Source organism: Arabidopsis thaliana, chromosome 3 (assembly GCF_000001735.4).
Source record: "Arabidopsis thaliana chromosome 3, partial sequence".
Lineage (NCBI taxonomy): Eukaryota > Viridiplantae > Streptophyta > Magnoliopsida > Brassicales > Brassicaceae > Arabidopsis > Arabidopsis thaliana.
In genome coordinates this window covers 21,395,291-21,407,715 of record NC_003074.8, presented here as the reverse complement: position 1 = coordinate 21,407,715, position 12,425 = coordinate 21,395,291, and the positions used below count along the sequence as shown (strand labels likewise).

At 38.8% G+C, this 12,425-nt stretch overlaps 6 protein-coding genes, 1 long non-coding RNA gene and 1 other non-coding gene across 16 annotated transcripts; 4 read left to right on the top strand and 4 right to left on the bottom strand.

Moving 5' to 3' along the window:
• The first annotated feature begins 91 nt into the window (after window positions 1-91).
• AT3G57790 (Pectin lyase-like superfamily protein) lies at window positions 92-2,433 on the top strand. Of its 2 annotated transcripts, NM_115640.3 has the most exons (4): window positions 92-257; window positions 500-1,220; window positions 1,377-1,708; window positions 1,782-2,433. In NM_115640.3, the coding sequence occupies exons 2-4, from the start codon at window positions 628-630 to the stop codon at window positions 2,327-2,329; spliced, it is 1,473 nt and encodes a 490-aa protein (NP_567055.1). In that variant the 5' UTR covers window positions 92-257; window positions 500-627; the 3' UTR covers window positions 2,330-2,433. The 2 variants fall into 2 exon arrangements, with proteins under 2 accessions (NP_567055.1, NP_001327729.1); NM_001339891.1 differs by lacking the exon at window positions 92-257 and having other exon boundaries at window positions 282-1,220; window positions 1,782-2,364.
• A 49-nt stretch (window positions 2,434-2,482) lies between these two features.
• AT3G57787 (uncharacterized protein) lies at window positions 2,483-2,873 on the bottom strand (the record flags this gene model as incomplete). The annotated part of the gene is given in 2 exon segments (NM_001339890.1): window positions 2,483-2,776; window positions 2,790-2,873. The coding sequence occupies 2 exon segments, from the start codon at window positions 2,871-2,873 to the stop codon at window positions 2,483-2,485; spliced, it is 378 nt and encodes a 125-aa protein (NP_001326880.1).
• AT3G57785 (ESSS subunit of NADH:ubiquinone oxidoreductase (complex I) protein) lies at window positions 2,499-3,142 on the top strand. The gene has a single exon (NM_115639.2). It carries the CDS (start codon window positions 2,537-2,539, stop codon window positions 2,879-2,881), a length of 345 nt encoding a protein of 114 aa, NP_567054.1. The 5' UTR covers window positions 2,499-2,536; the 3' UTR covers window positions 2,882-3,142.
• Window positions 3,143-3,385: 243 nt separating this feature from the next.
• On the bottom strand, window positions 3,386-3,691 carry AT3G08985. Its single transcript, NR_141500.1, has one exon. It is a non-coding gene; the product is annotated as an other RNA (long non-coding RNA).
• A 1,084-nt stretch (window positions 3,692-4,775) lies between these two features.
• AT3G57780 (nucleolar-like protein) lies at window positions 4,776-8,200 on the top strand. 5 transcript variants are annotated; one of them, NM_115638.3, is made up of 8 exons: window positions 4,776-4,970; window positions 5,320-6,147; window positions 6,235-6,517; window positions 6,619-6,807; window positions 6,913-7,086; window positions 7,178-7,348; window positions 7,433-7,546; window positions 7,627-8,176. In NM_115638.3, the coding sequence occupies exons 2-8, from the start codon at window positions 5,387-5,389 to the stop codon at window positions 7,948-7,950; spliced, it is 2,016 nt and encodes a 671-aa protein (NP_191337.2). In that variant the 5' UTR covers window positions 4,776-4,970; window positions 5,320-5,386; the 3' UTR covers window positions 7,951-8,176. The 5 variants fall into 5 exon arrangements, with proteins under 5 accessions (NP_191337.2, NP_001326429.1, NP_001326428.1 ...); NM_001339888.1 differs by having other exon boundaries at window positions 4,788-4,805; window positions 7,627-8,162; NM_001339887.1 differs by lacking the exon at window positions 4,776-4,970 and adding an exon at window positions 5,001-5,141 and having other exon boundaries at window positions 7,627-8,200.
• A 592-nt stretch (window positions 8,201-8,792) lies between these two features.
• On the bottom strand, window positions 8,793-10,174 carry AT3G57770 (Protein kinase superfamily protein; the record flags this gene model as incomplete). Its single annotated transcript, NM_115637.3, has 2 exons — window positions 8,793-9,345; window positions 9,416-10,174. The coding sequence occupies 2 exons, from the start codon at window positions 10,172-10,174 to the stop codon at window positions 9,295-9,297; spliced, it is 810 nt and encodes a 269-aa protein (NP_191336.2). The 3' UTR covers window positions 8,793-9,294.
• U2.3 lies at window positions 9,584-10,454 on the top strand. Its single transcript, NR_141697.1, has one exon. It is a non-coding gene; the product is annotated as a U2.3; snRNA (small nuclear RNA).
• Window positions 10,455-10,471: 17 nt separating this feature from the next.
• On the bottom strand, window positions 10,472-12,419 carry AT3G57760 (Protein kinase superfamily protein). 4 transcript variants are annotated; one of them, NM_001339885.1, is made up of 2 exons: window positions 12,097-12,419; window positions 10,472-11,825 (listed from the first exon to the last, which is right to left on the bottom strand). In NM_001339885.1, the coding sequence occupies exon 2, from the start codon at window positions 11,731-11,733 to the stop codon at window positions 10,597-10,599; it is 1,137 nt and encodes a 378-aa protein (NP_001319784.1). In that variant the 5' UTR covers window positions 11,734-11,825; window positions 12,097-12,419; the 3' UTR covers window positions 10,472-10,596. The 4 variants fall into 4 exon arrangements, with proteins under 4 accessions (NP_001319784.1, NP_191335.1, NP_001030880.1 ...); NM_115636.1 differs by having other exon boundaries at window positions 10,472-11,860; window positions 12,097-12,123; NM_001035803.1 differs by having other exon boundaries at window positions 10,474-11,825; window positions 12,053-12,099.
• Window positions 12,420-12,425: the final 6 nt, after the last annotated feature.

Genomic DNA, 12,425 nt, shown 5'->3' with positions numbered 1-12,425 from the left:
GGAGTTGCACGAAAAAGAAGAAGCAAAAACAAAATGCAACTATATGTTTAGATTGTTTGAGCTGGACCAAGTGAAAATGCACCTCTTGAATTATGGTTTAGGTTAGGTAACAAAAAACCCTAAATTGACTCATTCGATAAGAACAGAGATGCAATCATAAATATGAGTGCAAAGCACGTTACCGGAAGCTGTGATGGCCTTGTTTGCGTCTACCGTATAGAAAGATTGATGTGTATCATCAATCCCGCCACTAGATGGTATCGATCTCTTCCTCAGCCTAAGATTCAACAAATTAACCGCCTTAGACGAAATCTACACGAGAGAAAGTTTCACTTTTTAATTCTTTTGCTTAATCAATTTGCTTAATCAATTTGCTCATATATGTTTACTTAAATTTTTGATGTTTTTGTAGTATTATTTCACTATTATTGTGCCTAATTAATTGTTTTTGTTTTTACAAACTCTCTCATAGCTTATTATTCTGCATCAAACTATCCAGGATTCGGTAAAGACACTACGATCCTCATAGAAGAGATCTGGAATTCTAGTTTCAGTTGTTTATCAATTCCAATAAAGTCTACACACATAGACATAGGATAAGATTATTATTAAGACCTTTAAAAAAAAATGATGGGAAGCATATTATTGTTACTATTATTCTTTTCTCTGGTCCAATCACGTTCAGACACGTCATATTCAAAAATTCAACTTCCCGGCGATTCTCTGACCCTCTCCGTTACCGATTTCGGTGCTACCGGCGATGGTATCAACTACGATACTTCTGCGATTCAGTCAACCATTGACGCCTGCAATCGTCACTACACATCTTTTTCTTCCATCTGCCGCGTCGTTTTCCCTTCCGGCAACTATTTGACCGCTAAGCTCCATCTCCGATCTGGCGTCATTCTCGATGTGACGGAGAACGCCGTGCTTCTCGGTGGACCGAGAATCGAGGATTATTATCCGGCGGAGACTTCGTCGGATTGGTACGTGGTGGTGGCGAATAACGCTACGGATGTTGGAATCACTGGCGGAGGAGCGATTGATGGCCAAGGATCGAAGTTCGTGGTCAGATTCGACGAGAAGAAGAACGTGATGGTGAGCTGGAACCAAACCGGAGCTTGCTTGGGTGATGAGTGTAGACCCAGGCTTGTTGGATTCGTTGATTCTATAAACGTTGAGATCTGGAACATCACACTACGAGAGCCTGCGTATTGGTGGTTAGTTTTGAAACTTCTGCTTTTCACAAAGAACTCTATGAACAAATTTGACTTTGTTTCACTATCTTAGATCGAAGATAAAGTAACTCTAGCTGAGAATTTAGGCTTCTGTGCTAAGTAATCTCTGATTTGATTATATACACACTCTCATTGCAGTTTGCACATTGTGAGATGTGAGAACACATCAGTCCATGATGTATCGATCCTTGGGGACTTCAATACTCCAAATAACGATGGAATCGACATTGAAGATTCCAACAACACTGTTATAACTCGGTGTCATATCGATACTGGAGATGATGCAATCTGTCCCAAGACTTACACTGGTCCACTTTACAACTTAACCGCTACAGACTGTTGGATCCGGACCAAATCCTCAGCCATTAAACTCGGTAGTGCGAGCTGGTTTGATTTCAAAGGTCTTGTCTTTGATAACATCACTATTTTTGAATCTCACAGAGGACTTGGCATGCAAATACGCGATGGAGGTAAACAAGTTTCTTCTTTTCTTTGGCTGCATACAACACAGAAACTTATGTAATGTAACCCGAATATGTGCAGGAAATGTGAGTGACGTTACATTTTCAAACATAAACATTAGTACAAGATACTACGATCCTTCTTGGTGGGGAAGAGCAGAACCAATCTATATAACAACTTGCCCTCGTGACTCATCTGCAAAGGAAGGCTCAATCTCGAATCTCCTATTCGTAAACATAACAATCGATTCCGAAAACGGAGTCTTTTTATCAGGTTCACCAAACGGACTACTCTCAGATATAAAGTTCAAGAACATGAACCTTACTTTCAGAAGATGGAGTAATTACAGTGCAGGGCTTGTGGACTATAGACCTGGATGTCAAGGTCTAGTGAACCATAGAGCCACGTCTGGAATCATTATGGAGCATGTGAACGGGTTTCGCGTTGAGAATGTTGACCTGAAATGGTCAGATGATGATGATGTGAATGCTGCTTGGAATGTTCCTCTCGAATTTAGACCTTCCACTGTGAATAATGTCTCGTTTGTTGGTTTCACTTCTGGTCTTTACACGAAATTGTTTGAGTCTGATTACGTTATGGTTGGTGAAAACAACATTGCTTTTGCTTAGTAAAGAGATTTTGGATTCTTATATTTCTTTGTGAGAGAATTGGAAATTTGGTTTTTGTTTTCTCCAAAATGACTACGTTGTGAATTGTGTGAGCACGAGTTCTCCAACGACACCGTTTTCAACAAGTAATTGTAGGTTTTCTCACACTAGAGTTTATTTACGTCTAATCATCAATATATCACTGAGAGTGAAATCGGAATCACAAAAATGGCGTCGACGAAGCCATTGATTGTCGCAGCGAAGACGCTCCGAAACCGGATCCACTTCCGATCTGGATCCACATCTACTGGTCCAAGCCGGTGGGCGACACCGGGTCACGAAGAACGACCCAAAGGATATTTCATGAACCGGACTCCGCCGCCTCCAGGACAGTCGCGCAAGTGGGAAGATTGGGAGCTTCCATGTTACATCACAAGCTTCCTCACGATTGTAATCCTCGGAGTGGGTCTCAATGCCAAACCTGATCTTTCAATCGAGACCTGGGCTCACCAGAAAGCTCTTGAGCGCCTCGAGATGGAGAAGCTTGCATCTGCCGGAGATTCATCTGGTTAATCCCAAAACTTGGGAGATATGATTCAATGGTTGATCTGGTATGTATGTGTTTTGTTTGTTTTTCCGGGGATTTGAGGAGATTTTCCCATTTATGATGATGATCACGAATACTAGTGACCTAGGGTTTCGTTTTGTTCCTCCTCTCCTCTTCGTTAGTGTCGATAAATATGTTCATGAAATAAGCGATCTTTAACTCTTGACGATGGTTTTATGTAACTCACCTTAATTTTTGATCATGTTTCAAAGCTCTCTTGCCTCCAATCCTTTGCTTATAACTTCTCATATTTGGTTACTTTTTTAATATTCTTGGAGAAAGTGATGAAAAGTTTATTGCTTTTGCTGACATTGTATGATTCATTTGCTTAGAGGGGTCTGGTTTGTTTCTGTTCGTTATCTTATGACTCTGTGTGGTACAGTCCCAACTTCACATTAGTAATAGTCAGAAGTTATAAGTATAGTTCTGGTTGGGAAAAGTTTCTCTCTTTTGTTTTCTAGATATAAAAATGTCGAGACGGTTCATTACCATAGCTTAAGATTCTAGGTTCTAGCACTATATACAGTCATGGAGTTAGGTAATGAACACTAGATTCCTGTTTGTTTTGTTTCCAAACATATTGGGGGGATAGAATGATTGCTTGAGTGTGCTTCCCAGTTTATAACCATTATGTTAGTGGCTGCGTGTGCCGAATTGCAAGCCACTGTACTAATACCAAGTGAAAGAACATGAGAGTGTTTGATATCGGTTTTCGGGGAGGAGGTTTTGATGAAGTACTTGGATATGTCGAGGGAGAGGGAGGTGCAAACATAATTACACTCAAGTAGGTAGATGAAGTTTTAGAGTAACAGTATACTTCATGTCGCTGCAGGTTCTGATGAATAGATTTAGGAATAGGTACTGTCACTTTGAAGATTATTACTTGTCTGATATTTTCATTAGCCTTCATTGTTGCCTTGTGAATCTTCTAGGTAACCCTAGGTTCTGTGTTGGATCCCTAAATCTTTTCATCTCATTTTGGTTGTTTGGATTCTTACTCTGTTTCAATATCTCCCAAGAGTATGATTCTAAAATCCTTTTCTTCTTTTATACATTGGGATGTCCAAACCGAACAAACAACGAAAAACGATTGTAGAACCGGAAAATCTAAACCGAAACCGAGATTTGATATCCATACCACACTTGCATGATTTGACCAAATTGGCTCAACTGAAAAAGTGAGTCTCGGTTTACTTGAATGTTTGTTGGCTGTTTTTGAATAGTGAACGGTAAAACTGGCGGGTGTACTTATTGCTTGCTGCCACCTGCATTGATATTTCTTAAATCGTATGCATCTACATACTACAGGTTCCAAAATCACATTAAGTGCTTCTTGTCGTTTCATATTATATGTTTATAAGATATCAAACTAGCAAAACTTTTGCTTTGATTATTTTCTAGCTGTATCTTATAATAAAGTTTAATATTATCTCTTGTGATCTACCATCCTTAGCTTGGCCACACACTCTCTGTTCCCTTGTCCACAATCGTAAACTCAATAATTTCATTTTAAATAAACGACAACAGCTTGTTCACATATAAAATAACAACCATCTCAAAATAAAATCAAGAGTTCTGCTTCTCTATCCAGTTTTATTACTAATTTACTACTGCACAACATCATATATAGCCATTGCAAAAAAATGTTGCTTCTGCCTTTCACATTTTGTTGTGTAGAAGCAAGATCATAGTTACTGTTTAGTGTTTACAAGTGGGGAAGGCAAATAAGATCTGAAGGACTAAAGTGAAAGTGACAATACGGTCATCATTACTCTGACCTAAAGTAAACGAGTACAATGTGACTGGCGACTCCCGGTAAACACTTGAACCACCGACAAAAACTTCCCGGTTTATATGTAACGGCATCATTCACAACGACCGATCTTCACGGTCCGTACCGTACACGATCCATGTCTGTAGAAGGAGAAATAAAGTACTAGCTTTTTACGGTTTTCAGAATAAAGAAAAAACTCATTTGCTGAACAAAAAACGGATTTCTTGGTGATCCCAAAGTGGAAGAAAGCTCTGTTTCTTCATCCAGATTCTCAGTCACTCGTAAATTTTCATTTTTTTTTTTCCTTTTTTAATATCTTTCCTCTATTTTTCAAATATAGAAGATCAAAAATCATTCTTGTGAATGCACTAATATCTAATAGCAACTTTGGGAAATTGTGAGAATCTTACTGATTGCTTATGTGGGGACTTGCCGTTTTTAGTATTAAAAATGTAAATCATTTTTTTTCCTTTTCATGTAGATTGAAACGAACCATAACAAGTGTCAATAATGTTGTCGTTTTCCTTATTTCATATCCTAATTTGCCTTGGATTTCAGGAATATACGCAACTGAGTTTTTGTCATTTTCTTCTGTTTCAGACTATTGATCACAGCTGTTCTTTTTTTCAGGCTTTTCTTGAAAGTTGTTAAGTAACTGTTGCTTTGGCTGCAATGGAGGAAAACTGAAAAGAGTTTGATGATGAAGGGAAGAACAACCAACAACAGTGTACAGTCGAATCGCTCTACGAAGAATGGGAAAAGAGATCAAAAGCCACAGAAGACAAATGGTGCTAAACGATCTTCAGAGCAAGAAAGACTCAAAGCTACTAAGGAGGAATCTAATGTCTCAGTAGTAGTAGATGATACAACTACACAATCAAAGCTCTCTGATGATGATGATCATGCAGTGAATGACTCTTCAGAGAAAACTGAGAAGGAAGAGACTATAAATGGCTTGGCTTGTGATGATGAAGATGAGGAGGAGAAGGAAGAAAGCAAAGAATTAGATGCTATAGCTCACGAGAAGACAGATTCTGTATCTTCTCCTGAAACTTGCGAAGGTGTCAATGTTGATAAGGTAGTCGAAGTTTGGGATGATGCTTCGAATGGTGGTCTAAGCGGTGGAAGTGAGAACGAGGCAGGTGATGTCAAAGAGAAAAATGAGAATTTTGAGGAGGATGAAGAAATGTTGAAGCAAATGGTTGAGACTTTGGAGACAAGAGTTGAGAAACTTGAAGAAGAGCTAAGAGAAGTTGCAGCGCTCGAGATTTCGCTCTATTCGGTTGTACCAGACCACTCTAGCTCAGCTCACAAGCTTCACACACCTGCTCGAAGAATTTCAAGAATCTATATTCATGCTTGTAAACATTGGAGTCAAGGAAAACGAGCAACTGTCGCTAGAAACTCTGTGTCTGGTCTCATTTTAGCTGCTAAATCTTGCGGAAATGATGTTTCAAGGTAACAAAAACACAGTTTAACATTGTGCGTGTAGTAGCCTTTAAGATCTTGATCTTCTCAGCTTTTTCTTGGTTCCTTATGTTTCAGGTTGACCTTCTGGTTATCGAACATCATTTCTCTCAGAGAGATCATTTTGCAGGCTTTTGGTAAAACTAGTGTTCCTAGTCATTTCACAGAGACCTCTGCATCAAATGGGAGTGAACATAATGTTTTAGGGAAGGTAAGAAGGAAGAAGAACCAATGGACTAAGCAGTCAAATGGTTTTAAGCAGGTTTTCGAAGATTGGCAGGAATCACAAACCTTCACTGCTGCATTAGAGAAAGTCGAATTCTGGATTTTCTCTAGAATTGTTGAATCTGTTTGGTGGCAGGTAAAATTTTAAGAAAGACTTTTTCTTTCATTGAAATTTTAAGAAAATATTCATTCTTTAAGACATCTCAAAATTTGTTCATGTTCTCTTCTGTCTCTCAGGTTTTCACTCCTCACATGCAATCACCGGAAAATGGCGGTAAAACAAAGGAGCATATCTTGGGAGATATTGAGCAAGGAAGCTTTTCAATCAGCCTATGGAAAAACGCTTTCAAAGTTACACTATCGCGGCTCTGTCCTATGCGAGGAGCGCGGCACGAGTGCGGTTGCTTACCTATCTTGGCTAAAATGGTATTCAGATTCTACATTTTAAAGCTAAAGCCAATAGCTTAAAGTATGTAAAAGCTATTGAAATCTTAAATTTTATATATACATTCTCTCCATACTACGTAACAGGTAATGGAGAAGTGTATAGCTCGAATTGACGTAGCCATGTTCAACGCAATTCTGCGTGAGTCAGAGCATCAGATTCCCACGGATCCTGTCTCTGATCCTATCCTTGATTCCAAAGTTCTGCCTATCCTTTCTGGAAACTTAAGCTTTGGATCCGGTGCACAGCTTAAAAACGCGGTACAACATTAAGAAACATAATCAGATTGTTATATTCACTTAACATGAGAAAGTACTAATGTTTTTGAATGTTGTGATCTCTCGCTTGTAGATTGGGAATTGGTCTAGATGCCTTGCAGAAATGTTCTCCATAAACACTAGAGATTCAGTTGAAGAAAATGATCCAATAGAAAGTGAGAAATCTTTCAGTTTGCTAAACGAACTCAGTGATCTACTTATGCTTCCAAAAGACATGCTTATGGACCGATCCACTAGAGAAGAGGTTTTGTTATCTTTCATTATCACGCTTTAAGTTCTTGATTAAACTTTCTTGACCACAGAGCCTTTATTCTTGGTTGATTTATAGGTATGTCCATCGATAAGTCTTGCGTTGATCAAAAGAATACTCTGCAACTTTACACCTGATGAGTTTTGTCCTGATGATGTCCCTGGAGCTGTCCTAGAAGAGCTTAATAACGAGGTAAAAGCTCTAAATCCTTCATTCATCTGTACTCTGCTTAGCTCTCACTATACTTTTTTTTTGGTTTGTTTCTTCATCAGAGCATTTCAGAGCAGAAGTTATCAGGAGTTAGCTTCCCTTACGCAGCTTCTCCTGTTTCGTACACTCCTCCATCATCAACCAATGTTGCAGAGGTAGGAGACATCTCTAGAATGTCGAGGAATGTGTCTATGATACAAAGAAAAGGATACACAAGCGATGACGAGCTGGAGGAACTGGATTCTCCTCTTACATCCATCATTGAAAACGTATCGCTGTCACCAATTTCCGCACAGGGCAGGAATGTGAAGCAGGAAGCTGAGAAAATAGGGCCAGGGGTGACAATTTCAAGATATGAGCTTCTTAGGGAAGTGTGGTCTATGTGAGTGATTGGAAGTCAAATGTTGAGCTTTTTAAGGAAGCCCTTTGTTACCATCTACTACTGAAACAAAATAAGTTTTGTCCAAGTTTTATGTAGCCGTAAGTATTTGATCAAATGAATATGCTCCTAGAGGATTGTATTTAACAATTAGCTATCTTTATTTCTGGACATTTCTTATGTTTCTTTGTTGTTTTTCCTCCTCAATAAACCATCAAAGATACTAATTACAGTCTTCTGGCCACTCTTAGTGGCAGACGAAAGGTGTTCTCTTGGAATTTGAATCTAGAATGTGAAATTGAGACCAAGAAGAGGATATAACTAACTACAAACAGAATCTGAGCACAAATCACGTTGAGGTCGGTAAGTCTCTATCATTCAAGTCCAAAACAACCAAAATATAAGATAAGTAAATCTGTGATTCTTTCTGTAGTAAATCTTTGACATTATCTATCTCTCTTCGTGGTAAATCTGTAGTAGAAAAAATAGGTACTTCTCGTTAAACTTTTGCTTGTCTCTGGGCAAAAATATGATTGGTAATGTTTTAGCCTGAAGCCACAATGGCATTGGATGGCTTTGAATTATGGTTACGAAAAAATCTTCAATTAAATTGCGTCATGTGAATCTCATCTGCGAGCTACGGTTTGATGGATAATTTGCAGATTTCTCAATCAGCATGATGCTATGTTTATAAATCATGTTATCAGAAACGTCCTCCTGACTCCTGTTTACGTTATTTCAATGTTTATGTCCATTGGGTTTTGTTAGTTAAATATTGCAGCTGGAAGCGTGTGCTTTTTCTATCACTTAGATGCTGTGAGAAGAAAGATGAAGATATGCCAAAGATGATCGAAGTAGCTTAAAGAACTCAAGTGGATTCAGACATCAGTTAGAGATTCTCTGTTCTGATATAGTCTCTATGAAAGTTTTATTACATTTGCTTAGATTATGTGTAGCTTAAGTAAACAATCCTTGCATTATGAATGATGAAACTCAGAATCTTACATACAACATAAATAGTAAAGAAGCTAAAAAACGAGAAGATCATAACAAGTTTTTACTACTAAGAATACATAATAATAGATAGATGATAGATCTGATCAGTCTCACCAGGTTTGCGGTCAGGTCTGTTTTTGTATCCGCTTGAGTTCTTTTGCAACATCTATCATATGAAGCTTGGTTTCTCCTGATCTGAATCCAACACATCTCAATGCAAGATTAACAAATGCTTCCATTTGCAGTTTTGAATGATCAGGAATGTCGTCATCGGTACTGTTTAACATCGATGGGTCTATCAGTTTAGCTAACGGTCCTCGCCCCAAACACTTCTCAACATAATCAGGCAACAGAATCATGTTATAACTGTCACCATTAGCCGGTTCTTGATAGAATCCATGTTTTCCTGTCAAAAGACTTAGCATGATGAATCCAAAACTATAGATGTCAACATTCTCAGTGACAAAACCTGTTACCATATAGTGGGGCTCTCCAAAGCCTTGTGTCCCGCAAACGATATCTTCTACCCCCAACTCTCCCTCTGGAATTGGTATGCTGAGGCTGAAAGAAGAGAGCTTAGCGGTCCAATTCTCGTCCAAGAAAATATTTGTAAGCTTTAAATCCCTATGGATTATAGTCCTAGGGAATTCAGTATGCAGATACGTTACAGCATCTGCAATCTCCTTAGCGATCTTCAATCTTACACTCCAAGCCAATGGCTTGATTACCTCCCCCGCACCTCCTATATAGGCAAGAGCTCCCTTTTCTGGGTATTCACACACGAGAACCGGACGAGGAAACTCTAGACAACACCCCAAGAGCTTGAGAACATTCTTATGGCTGCTCATCATCGATGAAACCGCAATATCACGGTAAAAGTTGTCAGGGTCAAAGTTAAAGGGTTCACCTTTATAGTACTTGATCAGCACGGCTCTGTTTTCAATCGTACCTTTGTACCACACGAATCTGTCTACACCGATTGCATAGCTCCAGTCGAAGTTGTTTGTAGCTTCAAGGATTTGGTGAGAAGAAAACGTACGGATGGGATTGTATTTACCTCCTGACGATGCAATGAGTAAAGTCCCACATCGACAAGTTAGAGAGCCGTGGTCATAAGCATTGTAGTATAAATAAGAAGCTCCGCCCATCGTCCAAATCATACCTTTCTCGGCCTTTTGGCTAAGATCAAGTGTAGTATCTGTTCTTATCAGTTTAATATCTGATATGTGGGCCATCGGCCCACACGATATTAACTCTATTTTTTAAGGGAGAAAGCCCACTAAGATAGCTTGCTATCTGGGCTTTCACGAGTCGCCCATGCGTTGCACTACTGCACGGGCCTGGCTCAACCCGCCAAGCAAATAAGTCAAAACTTTTTAAACCTTACTCTTTATCTTTCAAGTCCAAAAGCTCAGAGGATAAAAGTGAATGGAGAAAAACTCTGTTAAATAACGTTTTCTGTAATTATCTATCTTCCTGTAGAAAATCAGAGATATTTATATATGTTACGCAGGTATTAGAAGTTAAATTATGTAACAGAAGCAAATCTGTGAACATTTTGCTTTTTCTATTGGGAAAAATCTGAATGTTAATGTTTCAGACTGAAGCTACTATAATAACATTCCTGGTTTAATGTTTGACTACAAAAAGAATCCTGTCATATGGAGCTCATCTGTGATCTGTTGTTTGATGGATAATATGCAGATTTCTCAATCAGCCTGAGCTCTTTCGTCACTTGAATCATGCTACTCAACGGGTCTCCCAACTTGCATCCAATGCATCTCAACGCTAATCTAAGAAAGGCTTTAATTGGCCAAGCAGCTACCTCGCTCATATCTGAATCTACAACCTCTGCATACCCAAACTTCCTCAGTATCTTAGAAACATGATGGTGAAGCGGGAAGTGAACATAGCGAACATCATCATAAGGTTTGATGAACAAGTCAGCTAATGCTCTCAGCATATCCGAAGATAGAGATAGCTCATCATCAACTTCCCTTATCTGCACAAGAGCTAGCATGAATCCTCCAAAGCTGTGCATATCAGTCTTTGTCGTGACTTTACCGGTTGATTTGTAGTCGGGATCAATGACCGGTAAGTTACATACACCAAGCCCATGTGTCCCCTTTAATGTATTATGCCTCAACTCATGGTATTTCTGTAATGTATCATCATGAACAAATGTCTCTCCTTCTGGAATTGTGATACAGTTGCAGAAATTCCCGAGCTTTGCGACCCCATTTCCATCTAAGAAAATGGTGAAAGGATCTAGATTCGAATGGATGAAAACTCTTGAGAATGCTGTGTGAAGGTAAGTCAAAGCATTTGCGACCTCTCTTGCTATCTTTATCCTCCTCAGATATCCCGGATGAGATGTAAGCAATGGACCAAGAGTTATAACCTCTGCATACTCAAAAACTAAGACAGGAGGAGTGAACTCAAGACAACATCCCAATAGTTTGAGGAAGTTCTTATGACCACTAACCATCGATGAGATAGCTATGTCGCGACAAATCTCTTTCATATCAAGTGTGTATTTCCCTTTCTTGATGAGCACTGGCCGGTCATCAAGCATGCCTTTATAGCAACGGTAATAAACATCAATCCGAGAAGCACGGTTACTTTGGCAGAAGTTATTTGTTGCTTTGATGATCTGGTCGTAAGAGAAGTTCTTGATAGGATTGCATTTTCCATCACAACATTCAATGAGCTCTTTTAGAACAACCTCGCCATTCTCTTTGACATTCCTCTTCCTTTTCTTGGCTCTGATTCTTTTTGTTCTCAACCAATCCATCGTAAAGACTCTCTACAAGATTTATCCTTAAGAGCACCAGATTTAATGTGTGTAAACTCCTCAGAGGAACTCCATTAATCCACTCTCAACAGCTGAAATAAAGAGAGAATATTTCAAATCATTGGTACTGCAATGGAGAAAAGTAGATTAGATCTCTAGCAAATAAAAACAATCCCACTTTCTCGATCTCTATTCTCCACAGAACAAGACTGGAACTTAGAAATATTTAACAGCAGTTGATAAGTTTTGTCACAATCAATGAAAGCTAATGAACACCAAAATGGAAAGAAAGATATGAAGACAAGAAATGGAATCCAACCTCTAATAATGTCTACGAAATTGAACTCAGAATTGAAATTGTACCTCAGAAGCGAAAACACCATGAATGCTGCAGAATAAGAGAAGGAAGGAAGCCATATCAAAATTGAATATAGTTTACTCTAAAAAGTGGGTATGGTCCACTAACCAAAGCGAGTAATGTAGTCGGCTAAAGAAATGTGTTGACTTTGAGGAGCACCAACATGAGACTAAATGTGTTCACACTGGAGGCAAAGTTACTATCTATTTGGCTTATCCACTATCCGAGAACGAAATCAATCAAGAAAATGATCTCAATATTTGACATCTGAGTTCTTGATAGAAAAATACAAAGACAGGTAGCAGCAAGAACTCAAACACATTGAGACATCATC

Bases quoted from the DNA above. Each gene is read 5' to 3' on its own strand.
- AT3G57790 (NM_115640.3), top strand. From the start codon at position 628: ATGATGGGAAGCATATTATTGTTACTATTATTCTTTTCTCTGGTCCAA. The intron at 1,221-1,376 runs GTTAGTTTTGAA...CTCTCATTGCAG, and splicing joins CGAGAGCCTGCGTATTGGTG to TTTGCACATTGTGAGATGTG. The intron at 1,709-1,781 runs GTAAACAAGTTT...GAATATGTGCAG, and splicing joins CATGCAAATACGCGATGGAG to GAAATGTGAGTGACGTTACA.
- AT3G57785 (NM_115639.2), top strand. From the start codon at position 2,537: ATGGCGTCGACGAAGCCATTGATTGTCGCAGCGAAGACGCTCCGAAAC.
- AT3G57780 (NM_001339887.1), top strand. From the start codon at position 5,387: ATGATGAAGGGAAGAACAACCAACAACAGTGTACAGTCGAATCGCTCT. The intron at 6,518-6,618 runs GTAAAATTTTAA...TCTGTCTCTCAG, and splicing joins TTGAATCTGTTTGGTGGCAG to GTTTTCACTCCTCACATGCA. The intron at 7,087-7,177 runs GTACAACATTAA...TCTCGCTTGTAG, and splicing joins GTGCACAGCTTAAAAACGCG to ATTGGGAATTGGTCTAGATG.
- AT3G57760 (NM_001339885.1), bottom strand. From the start codon at position 11,733: ATGGATTGGTTGAGAACAAAAAGAATCAGAGCCAAGAAAAGGAAGAGG.